General features: G+C 37.2%; 1 protein-coding gene across 1 annotated transcript in view; it reads right to left on the bottom strand.

The window, feature by feature from the left end:
• Positions 1-13,993, bottom strand: part of SDHAF3 (succinate dehydrogenase complex assembly factor 3) — an 83,104-nt gene extending 69,111 nt beyond the window's left edge. Inside the window, exon 1 of the mRNA XM_007164800.2 lies at positions 13,720-13,993. Coding sequence (XP_007164862.1) covers positions 13,720-13,893 — 174 coding nt within the window. The 5' untranslated portion in view covers positions 13,894-13,993. The remainder of the gene's footprint in view (positions 1-13,719) is intronic.
• Between the last annotated feature and the right edge of the window lie 1,036 nt (positions 13,994-15,029).

Here is a 15,029-nt window from a genome sequence, read left to right as displayed (position 1 = left end):
ATTTTGCATAGTGTTGAACTCGGGTTAAAGAAAGGTCAATGGGAAAACAGTGATGGCTTTTGACGAGGGCAATAATATGATCAAAGTTGTGTTTTATAAGCTGACATTTAAAAGGGACTAAAGGCAAGATTATTTATGAAATTACTACAAACATCCAGAGGCAATGAGAATGGAGACAACAGGTCAGAGTTCTGATATGGTAAAAGGAATCAACCAGATTTGGCAACTAACTGGATATGGAAGATAGGAAAGAAGGAAGAACTAAGAATAATGAAATTACAAAATTTGTTTTCAGTACCTTCAAAACTCCTTCCTATCAAATCTCCTTCCTACCACACGCTACAGCTAAAATAGTTAACATTGAGAACTTACCATGTACAAGGCAACTATTGTGCATATATTGTCTAATTTAATCCTTAACCTTTGAAGTAAGTACTGTTGGTATTCCCATTTCACTGATGAGGAAACTGAGGCTTGGAGTGGTTAATCAAATTATCCAAGTTCACACAGTAAGTAGCTGGATGTTAATCAATGTCATTGTTAATCATTAAAGTGTTAGCTGCCAATAATTTAAAATGGAATCTCTTATAGGGTAATTATATTTTAAAAAGAAACTCAAAGATAAAAAGATCTTCAAAATCCAACAGAACAGGGCTTCCCTGGTGGCGCAGTGGTTGAGAATCTGCCTGCCAATGTAGGGGACGCGGGTTCGAGCCCTGGTCTGGGAAGATCCCACATGCCGCGGAGCAACTAGGCCGGTGAGCCACAATTACTGAGCCTGCGCGTCTGGAGCCTGTGCGCCGCAACAAGAGAGGCCGCGATAATGAGAGGCCCGCGCACCGCGATGAAGAGTGGCCCCCACTTGCCACAACTAGAGAAAGCCCTCGCACAGAAACGAAGACCCAACACAGCCATAAATAAATAAATAATAAATAAATAAATAAATAAAAATTTAAAAAAAGAAAAAAAATCCAACAGAACAGAGTCAGATTAAGGAACAGCAAGTGACAGGGTAGATATACTGGGTAGAGAACTGCCTAACAATCATAAATTGAATGGCTAAGGGAAAGAGAAGTTTCCTCCTGTAATCACACCACTCTTTGTTTGCCCTGCTGCCAGAAGACCAACATTCTCAACTACTATTCTTTAGAGTACAATGAGTCTTCTATCTTATACAGACTTGTACCAGACTTATAAACTCCTTACGGATACTGACCATTAATCTCTGTATCCCCTGAAAAATAGTAGGCATTGAATCAATCAGTGAACAAATAAACTCAGTTGGGCTCCTTCTGTCTAGTCCTCCCTAGTAGTGTGACCAACAGCCTCATACAATTCAAGACCTACATCTGAAGCAATTTCTCCATGTCCCATCTTGAACTTGTTATTGAAACCTCTCCTCCTGATTCTTTGCTTTCTTTCCAGTTTTTGTCCTTAATAATGTCTTCTAGATTATCCCTGACACTCAATTTGTTAAGGCCATGAACAAACAAATGGCTGGCTTTATTTATATTAGAAGACGTGTCTCTACTAGAGCCTAGGACGTTTCCAAGGGTTCTCTAACCCACTGACTTCTTCCTCAGTTACGAGGAAAGGCTTTACTTTCCATGGAATCAAACAGTACCCATGTTAAATCATGAGAGGCTTCTCCTTTGACTGACTATCCAACAGGTTGTGCAGCTGGCCTAAGAGATGGGGCCAAGTTCCCAATGCTCTAGACTTAAATTTGTATATACTTTCCCAGAGAAACAGTATAACAAATAGTAGTTAGGCTCCCAGACAGCCCTGCAGAAAAAGTCTATTTCACCACAGTACAGTTAAAATACTACACAATGGCAATTACATTTTTATTTTTTCATCATAAATATACCATATTTATGCTATATTGTGGACTAAATAGCTGTTTATGGTTAATGCTGGTTAACAAGATTTCAGTACCCAAACTAAAAGAAGGATGAGTTATCATCCAAGTATTAAGCAGAGGAGTAAACTGCTGGGTATCACCAAACTACAGTTAAGTAGAAAGCTAACAAACATAATTAAAAGCAACATATACATCTACCTCTATAAGTACAGACTAAGATAAAGCAAAATTTTTAAAGAAAAAAATCATTAAGATTTGAGATTCCAGGTATACTTTTAAGAAAGAAAAGATAAAACTACTAAATAACTTTTTAAACTTTATATAACTTCACACTAGCTCTATTACTATTTAAGAAAATATAGTTTAAGAATTTACTGCAGGGCTTCCCTGGTGGCGCAGTGGTTGAGAGTCCGCCTGCCAATGCAGGGGACACGGGTTCGAGCCCTGGTCTGGGAAGATCCCACATGCCGCGGAGCAACTAGGCCCGTGAGCCACAATTACTGAGCCTGTGCATCTGGAGCCTGTGCTCCGCAACAAGAGAGGCCACGATAGTGAGAGGCCCGCACACCGCGATGAAGAGTGGCCCCCGCTTGCCACAACTGGAGAAAGCCCTTGCACAGAAACGAAGACCCAACACAGCCATAAATAAATAAATAAATAAATATTTAAAAAAAAAAAAAAAAAAAAAGAATTTACTGCAGTTCAATCTTAATATATGAACTTCTTGCCACCCCTTAATTAAAGGTGTAGAGCATATTTTGATAGCAAAATGCTATCTAAAATATGCTTTAGTTGAAAAGAATAGAACTAAAATAATCTGGTATGTCTTACTTCTCAAAAGTGCCAAATCTGAATTTGTTCTTCACAAACAGAAATTAAATTTTCTTCTTTTTAGACACATGCATCGACATTTGTAGACAAACCCTATTTAAAACAAATTTCATGTATGCAAATGCAGGTTTACACAAAGAAGGAAATTATGAGCTGATTATTCATTTTACAAAAGGATTAACAAAAGAATTTGTTTAAATAGTTAATCTGCCAGTATACTTAAAATACAGTTAAAATTTAAAAAAATCAACTTATAAACAACTTTTCAGAAATGCACTCATAGCATAAAAGCAGTTACAAAAGTATCAAGCTTCCAAAACGTTATTATTACAATCTTTGTCCCAATCCCTTGACTAACCTAGCAGGTGACACAAAAAGATTAAATACAATAGCTGAAAATGGCACAGAAAAGCAAATTTTATATAGTTCTTAACTCTATATACATGTATGTCTCTCATAATCATTAATACTGGTTTCTTGTTAACTGTTTCTTTACTGCGTGCAGTAAAATTGCACACAGAGGCTAGCAAACAATGAATCAATATGGCTGAAGGTGACCTAAGAAACCACAGAGCAAAGGGTCTTCTCTGCCTTCATTGTGCAGGCAAGCCAGAGGTACAAAAGAAGAAAAATCCAAGAGATCCCATCAGCGTTGCAGCTTGTTTTTGATTTTTCCTTTGCAGTTTTCTAAGTGCTCTGAGATATAGAAGACAATGTCTGGGAAAAGGAAATCCAAATCTGATGATCCAGAAATGGGGCATTTTGGAACAACTAAGGGAAGCAGAAAGGATCCTAATGCTCCCAAGTAGCCACTACTGGGAGTGTTCTGTTCAGAGTTCCACCCTGAGATCAAATCCACAAACCCTGGCATCTCCACTGAAGACCAAACAGATGTGGAGTAATCTGATAGCAAAAAAAGCAGCCTTACAATAATAAGGTAGTGAGGCTGAAGGAGAAATAGGAAAAAGATTTGGCCAACGCAGGAAAATCTGATGGTGCAAAGGAGACAGATGTTACCTAAAAAAAGGAAGATGAAGAGGATGACAGGAGGAAGTAAAGAAGAAGGGGGTTGAGAAAGAGGAGGATAGAGAAATAAACTTGAGTATCTAACTCCACATGAATTCCAGAGTAGGGAAAAACACAATAAACTTCTTGGAGATGGCTCTGCCCTCATTAGATTTAATTACAAAATTCGAATATAATCATATTGCAGTTTCTAAAAGTGCACTAGAAATTTTAAGTAATTTACATGAAGTAGCCAAGAGTGTTATTAGTACCCTGAAAGTGTATCAAAGTTGTATATATTTCCAAATATTTTAAAATAAGACGTTTTTCTCACTCTGTGCATCTTGCTTAGCCTAGTAAAAGCATTTAAATATATTCATGGTGGTTTTTAAGTGGTGTTAACTATGGTTATTGGCTAGAAATCCTGCATTATCAACTGTACATATCTATACCTTATAGAATGAATAAGTAGGCAGCCAGGCTGGGAAGTGTGAGGCAGTGAACAAGGTACCTTTTGGAGGGGTTAGAGCTTTGGGTCTGTGCTGTGAGGCTGGACCCACTGATGCTGCATGCTGATGTTATTATACTTGTTTGTCTGTTTATAAATTTATTTATTTATTTATTTATTTTTGGCTGCATTGGGTCTTCATTGCTGTGCGCGGGCTTTCTTTTTAGTTGCAGCAATCCAGGGCTACTCTTCGTTGCAGTGCACTGGCCTCTCATTAAGATGGCTTCTCTTGTTGCAGAGCACGGGCTCTAGGTGCGTGGGCTCAGCAGTTGTGGCATGCGGGCTCTACAGCACAGACTCAATAGTTGTGGCACACGGGCTTAGTTGCTCCGCGGCATGTGGGATCTTCCCCAGACCAGGGCTCGAAGCCATGTCCCCTGCATTGGCAGGCGGATTCTTAACCACTGCGCCACCAGGGAAGCCCTATAGTTGTTTTTATATATACGTATTTGCCATGCCATCAGCTGCCATTCTTAGTTTGGAAAGGGGAAAGTTCCTATGAGAAGTGTGTGATTTTTTTTTATTCAATGGGATAGTTTTAAACAAACTAGACAACTTCATCTTCAGCAAAGTGAAGAGTCACTGCAGCAAAGTCCAGAAAGCTTTGCTACTTAAACATACAATATACAACATTCTGCTATTTTTTTGTTTATAATGATGAAATGTTTTTTGAAAAAAAAATAGACCATGTATATGTTTAAAATTATTCAAATAAAGCATAAATATTTTAGTGTTTGAAAGCTTAGAAGTCAAAATTCAATTTATTTTAGAAATGCTTCAAGTTCTACTAATTTAGGATTAGGGAAGACCAAAAACTTCTAAATAAGAGAAATATGATCCTCCCTTGGGAACTGAGCTAAAAAAAATCAACACACAATGGGAAACATCTGAATTCTCTCAAGCCCAGAAGACCAATTAGGTAGCTTAATCTATCAACACACTGATAATAATAATAATGCTTTGGCAGAAAAAAAAGTGCTTAAAATAAAAATAAAGTATCAAGAGGGGGCAAACTTCCTAATGTGTGTTCAGCACTGTCCAAGAAAAAAGGGCAGTGAAGCATGAGCACCCACAGTGTTTTCTACTGTAAACTAAACGGATGTTTTCTACTACAAGGCTTGATGAAAAATCTCTCATGCCTACCCAGTTCCCATTATTTTAATTCCATGTTTACCAACCATGGCAACCTTCTAAGCATTAATTCAGTTTCCTAGAAAGCTTAATAGAGGTCCACAATCCCTTACTTGCAATTCTGAAGTCAAAGAAGTTTCAAAAAACAAAAGCTCTTTCAGAACTCATCTGGTAGCAAATCCGGACCTAAATGGACATGAAGCGTTTATTTACTCTGCTTAATATGAACAGTCAAATGCTTTACTGCAGAAATATTAATGTACTTGATTACAGGGTACTACTCCAGATCCCACAGGGGTGTGTCTTAAAATTCAATCATACTCCTTCTTACCTTTCTAAAATCTAAAAAATTCTAAATTCTGAGACACCTCTGAAAGAAGTGTCCCTGGATCTAAATATGAATATTCTGACTCCTGGAAAAGGAGAGCCCTCTTCATCAGCCCCCACTCCCCAACCCAGAGAAATCAGCATTCTAGCTTATACTTCAGTATTATATAAATTTAGTTAGTGTGAATCTGAAGTCAATATTTGATCATCTCTGGGTATGCTGATAAAGTCCAATTCCAAATGTACAAGATCAATTACCAGGACTTACAATGACAATCTTGGGTGGCACAAACCTACCTAGAATCTCCTTCCTAAGCCTACTGGTTTCCAAGCCACCTTCCATCCTCTCTGTCTGACCTGCCAGAAGACAAACCAACAGTTAACCAATTTCCTCTGCCAGTCCTAATACACTGTCAGCCTTCATGCAACCTTCTACAATACTTAGAAAAAGAAAAGGTAAAAAATGAAAATAGATTTCTAACAGTTATTAAGTAGCAACTTAATTTTGATTAAATTAAGTTACTGGAGAATTATGACTATTTAAGTATGATCTCTAAGAAATTAACGTGAGAAGATTCTTCACGTTGCTTAAAAAGACTTAAAACTATACCAGATAGATGGCCCTGATGACTCTTTTCTGACCTCAGTTTAGACCCCTAAAGATTCTAAATTCTAAATATGTCTTCTAGTGGTTAAGGAAAAAAGAGTAACTAGATAAAGTTTAATTTTTAATCTATACATGTTTATTCTCTCCCAGCAATGCTTTGTAGTTTTCAGTGCAGAGGTCTGTACATCCTTTGTCTGAATTTTCCCTAAGCATTTCATATTTTTTGATGGTAAGTGATATTTAAAAAGTTTAATTTCCAAGTTTTCACTGCTAGTATATAAAAGTACAGTTAATTTTTATATATTGATCATGTATCATACAACCTTGCTAAAACTGACTTATTAAATTCCAGAAGTTTTTTAGTAGATTACATCGTCTACATAATCATATCTCCTGTGAATAAAGGCAGTTTTATTTCTTCTTTTCAATCTGGATGCCTTTTATTTCTTCTCTTATTTCAGTGGCCATTTACAATACCGAATAAAAAGTCTACACATTTAGATTGTTTTAATTTTACAAAACTCAGCAAGAAATAATTAAAATATATAGCTGACATTATTTATTAAACATGAAGAAGTCTAAGTTTAACCTACAAAATTTAAAGGGCAAAATTAGGAACTATATTTATAAGGTGCTAGTTGACTCAATGTATGTGTTTTCCTGTGCTTTGTGACACAAGACTGGTAACAAAAATGCTGAGTATATCCAACTGCATTGTTTAAAATCACATTTATTGGCTTTCTTATAATTACTAAAGTAGCACATGATCTGGAATTTTGAGGTACAAGGAAGAAAATTATAATCATCCTTAATCCCAGCACCCAAAGATAAACACTGTTTATTTTTAATTGTATCATGAGCAGTTTTCTATACCATTAATTCTTCTGAAACACCATTACTAAGAGCTGCATACTAACCCATCCATCATATGGCTATGTTATAATTTCATTCTTCTGCCATCACTGGACATCTATACTGATTTAAATTTTTCACTATTACCATATACATTCAACACAGCAGTTAAATTCATATATAAATCAGAGAATGACCTCTTATTAGAGTCCCTTTTGCCCATTCCTGTATTAAAGCTGTTAAGTGTTTTCCCAGTCCAAGCTAAGTTCTTTTTATACTAATGCTATCAATCATCTATCACATTAATCCCAAACACATTCCATTTGCCTTTTTATTTTAACTATTTTTTAATTCAGGAATTATTAATTTTATGTTAATGGTAAGTATTACAAAGAGAAATAAAATGTACTGTATTTTTATTGTCCGTGGTATCACTATGGTAACACATAACCCTAAAACTAAAAGAAAAGATTAAAGAGAAAAATCAGTGGTGCCAATGAAAAGTGTAAAGTGGGTTAAGCCGTTTGATATAGTTTTAACTCATCTCCTAATATAATCATATCTTGGAGGTAAAAGAGAACTTTTTGGTCCATCTGTGATTTCAAGGGTAAAATATTATTTCCCTTACTAAGACAACTGAAGCCAAAAATCACACAGGAAATATATGTGCCTGACTAGCACAATAGTTCAACAGCTACATTGCAGCAACTTCTAGTCTCATGTCATTAACGAAAAAAATCTTTGAGAAAGAAATGTGTCGCAATTAGCATCTTGGGCTATTAACATACAAATAAATCATTACCTAAACAATACCTAAACATTTCCTAATTATGCTAGAGGTGTATTAGATAGAAACATGATTTAAAAAATCTTCCCTATCCCTTAGGAAAAATACCAAAAATGGAAAACAAACCAAATATACAAATAAACTGTAATAAGCAAACAAGCAAAATTCAAAGAAAAAAATATATAATCATTTTACATTAAACAAAAGTTGAATAGTCTTTTGGAAACATTAATTTCCAAAATCTTAACTGATTTTCATGAGGTGAGAGCACAAGATTTTCATCGTACCTAGTTGTGTGGCACCAAACAAGTCATTTTACTTCTACAGGCCTTAGTTTCTTCATCTTTAAAATGAAAAAACTGAGAATCCCCAGTCTGAGATGGCAGATTGGAGAAATCACAGAAGCTTATTTCTTATTTCTTCTCCCTTCCAAAACTCCACTGAACTGATAATAGAAAAACTTTTAAAGGAGCGATCCATAATGACTAAGAAAGAAGCCATTAGAAGCCAAGAGATTTCAATAAGGTGCTCAAGATGGAAAGCAGGTGGAGAAGTTTAACTAATAAAACAGCCTAAATAGAAGCAGCCACAGCTTAGAGAACAAAACAGAGAATAACAGCTGAAGATAAAGCCAAACTGCCAGAACCAACTGAACACAAACACCAGGGAGGTAAAGAAAATGAGGAGCAAGAAGCAAATCCAAGGGAGATTTACTGAAACTCTGTAATCCTAAAAGTCATTTTCTAATCAACAAGCCTACCTATATGCAGAGTTCTCAGTTTCTTATTGCTTTACTTGTAAATTTGGACAGATAACCAAATTCACAAGATACCTGAAACCTGAAAGATACCAAAATAAAATGAAAAATGTCCCCAGAACAGATAAATTAAGGAATAGTAAAGAATATATTGCTCTTTATTATAAGCCCTCCCACACTAATTTTTTTTAACCACATACATACATTACTTTGGTTTTTCAAAAAAGCTTAAGAGCATTAACCGAAAAAACAAGTTTACTGAAGCAATGTGAAGCCCCTTTCAATCAATTCTAATACTCCCTATGTAAAACTTAAGACATTTGTTCTTATTAAGCAACCGTAAAATAATTTATCTCATAAAATAATAAGTAAACCAGTAAAATCAATATTATGCATATATATATAATCCTTTTTTAAATTCTATGCAAAAACTTACTTCAAATTCTTAAGTCTGTGTGGTATATAGACATACACACACCCCTACACACACACAGATCTGTTTTAGAACCATAACTACTAGCATATTAATATTATCATGCTATTACCATTATTTTAAATCTATAAATTCCAATAACTTTAAAATCACTTAAATAAAAGGATGTACCTCTATGTTCCAGTAATATAGTATAAAGTCAATAATATATGCAATGTTGATCAAACTATGATTTTTTAAAACATCTTAATTTACTTTATAACATAAGCACTGTTAAAACACATCTGACACCAATAAAAGTTAAGTATTTCTAAACAAAAAATACCGTAAAAGCTTCCAAATACTTCAGAAATGAAAAAAAAAAATTTTTATGTTCCAAGGATATACTATTTCAAATCCTCACCTTCACCCCTTTTTCAACCATTAGTTAAGGACCAGAGTATGGCTAAAATTTTTTAAATAGTAAAGCTTAATGTAGAAAAAACACATGTGTGACATATCACCATTCAATAAACCATCACCATCCAATAAACCATCACAAAAACACTACACTGAGTAACATGTAGAATAAACAGTACAACTAAGAGGTTCCCAGATGACTCCCTCATACTTGGTAGATGATCCCCCACACATACAATCCATCTATTGAACAGAGAGGTAATTCATTCCTTTTCTCCCACAAACTAAAATACAAAGTTCAAATCAGGATGTTCAAAAGCAACAAAATGAGGTCCTCAAATTAGGCAAGAGAGATGTACAATTATAAAAACTGCAAAATACCCATCCAACCCTAATTATATTAAGTTAAGGAAACTCTAAATATAGATGACATGCAACGTAATCATACATTTTTTAATCTGATGATCCACTTCAAAGTCATAAGATATCCCACATGAGTTACACATGGACAGTTACATGAAATTTGAAGCATTTCCTCCTCTCTAAAATGAATACAACAAAATAAAACAAAAAAGCAAATATTATGATAAAGACTATCATACAAATCTAAAGACTTAAACATAATCAGGAAGGGTAAAAGTATGTTCTTTTGCAGAAGTAGCTTAGGAACAATTGAGTACAGAAAAAGAAAACAACAGAACAGTTCCAGCACTACACTACTACCTTCATTCTCTTTAACTCCTAAATGTTAGTGGTCTATCTTTGACCACTATCTATCTAGCTTCCCCTGTTACACCCAGCCTGGGCACTTTAATTCACAACTTTGGACCATCAATTACAAATAATGAATTCCAAATCTCTATCTCCAGCCACAATCTGTCTCCTGAGTATCAGAGTAAATATATCTCAGAACATCTCCACCTGACTGTCCCACCAGAATTTTTAACACAAAAATGTACCATACTGAACTCATCCCCCACCTGCTCCTATATATTTATTCTGGTTATTGGTATCGTATTCCAAAACTTGAGAGTTATCCATTCTATGGCCTCCCCTCTAATTAATCCTGTATCAGTCACCAAGTCAAATCCCATTCTACCTTAAAAAGGGTAACACAAAAACCCATACTCTCCATCCTCAGCACCTCTGTCTTGGTTCAGGCACATACATATTTGGGATTACTACATCTCTCCTAACAGTTCTCCCTACCTTCAATCTGTCTCATTCTTCAATCATTCCTTTCTATTGCTGTTAAAGTGATCTTTCTAGAATATAATTTGAATCATTTCACCACTGCTTAAAATCTTTCAATGATTCAAAATAAAGACCTAAAATCCTTAGCAGAATATCCTGTCTCTTGTCACCTCTTTAGCTTTCTCTCTTCCTTATCACCCGTGTAATACACTAAATTCTAAACACATCACTGCAGATCCTGGAAAAAGTCATACTGTTTCTTACCTCAATACCTCTGCATAGGTTATTCCCTCTTTCTAGAGTCTTTTTCTTGACAAGGTAACTCTGACCTGCTCAAACCTCAGCTCAGACATTACATGTGGCCTCAGCTTCCTCCATTCCCTCCTTGCCCCTACAGCACTTCAGAGACACCCTTTCATACTATAATCGTCTATTATACTCTAAACATGGACACCATAAAAGTAAAATACACATATTATTCATTGTGTGTCCTACAATGCCTAGCACTTTGCCTGGCAATAAGTGATCAATAACTATTTAAAGAGTGTTTAAGCATTTTGCTTTTTCCAGAAACTTCCACTATAAACCTCCCCCAAGAGACACAGAGCAAAGCAGCTACTTAAGGAAAACAATGGAAACCAGGCAAGAAAGCAACAGACATAAATAAATGGGGCAAAAAAATGAAAAATTAAACACACGGAGTCTTTTCAAAGTGGCTCCTAAGGAGCTGTTTTTTGTCTCACATTCTAACACAAACGTCTTTTACTTGCTATTTAATTTTCAACATTTATTCTAATTTCCCAGAAAATAGTGGTAAGAAGTTCTTCTCTCCACAACTGGGTCGGCACAGAAAGAAAAATGGAAAGCATTACCTAAAACAGCTATTCTTCAAAACTGAGCATAGTCAGAACTTTGAAAGTGCCATAATAAGTAAGACCCCCTGATCTACCCAGCCCCAATTCCACTTTTAACAGTTGTCCCCGAAAAGGCTTGGGAATAAGATTACAAGGGGTATTTTACTAACCAGTTATCAAACATCTCTCCCTGAACTTAACATTCTTTCTCTATGGTAAGGAATTACATAAATTCACTATTTACTCTGTAAATATGCATTTACATTTTTATCCTTAAGATAAAATGAAATACTTTCCTCTTACCTTCCCCCAAAGGTCCTTGAACAGAAATTTCCCGAGATGAATTTGCTCTAATATTTGCCACAGTTTTCTGTGATCACAGATGAAGGGAATAGAGAACTCTCCTCCCAATACTAAGTCCTCTCATATTGCTGAACCTTCCCCTTTCTCTTCTCCAGTGGTATCCATACCCAACTTTGCCTTTTAAAGTAAAGCAAATTCAAGTTCATAAGTAATTTTAGAAGTGTGTGAAAGAATCCCAGAGACCAAATGCCACATAGCACTAGGAGAGTTTTTTGTGGGTTTGTTTTTTTTTTTAAGCTGAATTCCTGACACCAAATCTCCTCGGTTGATCAACACATTTTTTTTTTTAAACGAGTTTTTTTTTTAATGTCTCTTTCCTCTAGCCTATTATCAATTTATTCTGGGTTCCTACTCTTTCCCTAAAAAGCTTCCCAGTTCTTAGGACCTCCCAAAGTGCCCTTATTTCTTCCCAACATAGAGCTAGACTTCTTCCTGTCCTGCCACAAACTGACTTGGCTTAAAAGATGTCACTTACATTTACATACACTAATTTAGAGGTGCATATTGTAAATACTGTTATGATTTTACAGATAAGAAAATAAGACTAGGAAAAGTGATCTGACACTTATTTATTAAAATAAATGCCGGTACCTGAATTTGAATCCAGTTCTTCTGGCTTCAAGAGCAAGTTACCATATTAAAAGAAAGCAGTCTGCAGCAGTCTGCATTTTAAAAGAGTCAGCTTCCCTGGCTCTAGGCAGCCTCACTACATCTAATACACATGATTTTTAGGCAAGTTCTAAATTTCACCATTGTCCTAAATGTCCCTCTTGCAAGCATCAATGAGTCTACAATAAAAATTCTGCAATTCAGTGAAAAAGTTCGGTGTTCACCCTAATGTTCACCCTGTGTTCACTCTTTATGATTTTTTTTAAAAAACAGACTTCAATAATCTCTGTAGCCATCAACTTTTTAGGCTGAAGAATTGCTTACCTCAGTTCTTAAACCAACAGTGCTTCATGCTTTCAAATACCTGTCGCTCTAACTGCCAATTTCATTCATTTCTTGATATTTGCAAATAACTAGGGGCAGTGCTGCATGGCTCCCAACCCCACGAAATACTCTAAATGAAATACTCTGAATATCATTTGACCTCACTCAAAAAAGGGAGGGAAAGTCAAAGGGTTAATCCCTAATGCATGTGTCTGCTTAAGATTTAGTGCAATGATGCAGAGCAATTCAACAGAATAACGTGACTTGAGACTACGAAGAAACCGACTTTCACCTGACTTACCTCTGACCAGCATTTTTGCCCACCGCTTGTAATTACCCCCAGTCTTATCCAATTTCTGTATCAGTCAACTGAGAATATTAAGACCCAACAAAGAGCACTAGGATTTTAAAAACAGTAATTACAGAAACAAGCCTCCAGAACTCTGAAAACTAGTAACGAGAAAACCATTAATTTATCAATAGGCGCTCGCTACGTGCAAGGCATTGGAGGAGACAAAAAAGCTGCCAAACGGTAAGCTCTTTAAGCACTTGACAGTGACATTCAATTTTGTAACCTCCATCCTCACCCCTCCAGCGCTTGGCAAAACTTGAACTGAATTGGACACGCTGTTGTAACGGGATGTGCTCCAGCGAGGAACTCGTGGGATAAACAGACCAGCTTGGGACTAACTTTGGGAAGTAGTGTTTGAACGGCTTTACGCTGTTTAATTCAAACGGAACAGGCTGCCGCTGTGTTCGAGCTCGTGCGGCCCGGGGAAACCAGCCGGGTCAGGCGGTCTCTCCCAGAGACAAACCGGGACACCGCTGAGGGACCTCAAAGGTCTGGGGCGAAGAAAAGGGGGCAGTTACTTGCCTCCCATTCCTGCAAGAATCGCTCGGCCTCGTCAGAACCAACGGTCTTATGTCTCCTAAATTCGTCCTTCACGTACTGGTCACCAAGGGCTTTGAGGTCTGGGGGCAGAACCCGGTGCAGCAGCAAAATGCGCCGATACAAGGCCCGCACACGCGAGACGTGCCGAACAGACATAACTCCGTGCGTGGACCACAGGTCGCGCCTGCGCAGAGAGACCGCGCGCGCCTGTCCTCCTTACAAGCCGAGTATAAGTAACCCAAACACAAGCGGAAGAGGGAGCGCGGCTTTCATCCGGTTTGGTCCGGCCTAATATCAGGACCTTCCGGAAACGCGAGCGGCAGCGGCGGGCAGAAATGGGCCGGTCCTTCTCTGAAAGGGGCGTAGCTTTAGTGGAGCGCCAGCGCAGCGACCACTTAGGGGCTGCGTCTGGGGCGGAGGGGTCGTCACGCTTGCACGTCAAGCAGCCCACGCTTGTCACCCCTCAGTTACACCCCATCATCTTTACCATTCATCTTACCTCTTTCCCTCCTGATAAAGGCTTAAGAAAGGCTTCGTCAAAATCGGGCTCCTCCAGGAAGCCTTCCATGGTTGGCTAAAGACACTTCAGATGTCTTTGCAGTCTTCCTGCGTTCTGCGAGAGGGATCGGAATGGGATTAATCTCTCCATTCACGAGCCCACACACCCACGTACCTTGCACAGGGCTGGGCTCCTAATTTGTACCCTGAAGGCGTGGCCTGTTTCATGTAACTCAAGTGAGACCTGAGCCAGCAGGTTTCAATCCTTAGCTCAAGTCAAGTTGGCTTTAGAAGAATAATTAGAGAACATTTTAAATGTATTGTGTCCAAGGCCACGATCCAGGAGATTCTGATTAAATAGTCTGAGATGAAAACGTAGAATCAGAACGTTCACAAATCTTCATCTTTTACAACAGCGATACTGAGAGTGTGACCAATCAAAGCTGGCAGCAGTTTGGCCTCGTTCTTTCTGTCCCATCACACATTTGGACCTTCAACAAATCCTGATGGCTCCACCAACAAAATGTATGCAGAATTCGATCATTTCTCACTACTCCCTATTCCACAATCGTCTCTCTTTACCGGATGCTGTAGTCACTTTTTGTGTTTCTGCTTCTGCCATGATCAACGTTGATCGTGATCCACCGAAACTGTAACAGCCTCCGCTACTGGTAGTATCTGGATGCCTTATAAATCCTTGCTGGTTCCCATCACTCTGACCATACCTTTTTACATAGCTTTTTATTAAATTATTAATAGGTTAAAAAAAAAAAAAAAACCATGTCACTACTCTG

The sequence above is a fragment of the Balaenoptera acutorostrata genome, chromosome 7, assembly GCF_949987535.1.
Source record: "Balaenoptera acutorostrata chromosome 7, mBalAcu1.1, whole genome shotgun sequence".
Taxonomy (NCBI): Eukaryota; Metazoa; Chordata; class Mammalia; order Artiodactyla; family Balaenopteridae; genus Balaenoptera; species Balaenoptera acutorostrata.
The sequence above is the reverse complement of the archived record's forward strand: the minus strand, read 5'-3'. Positions and strand labels throughout refer to the sequence as shown.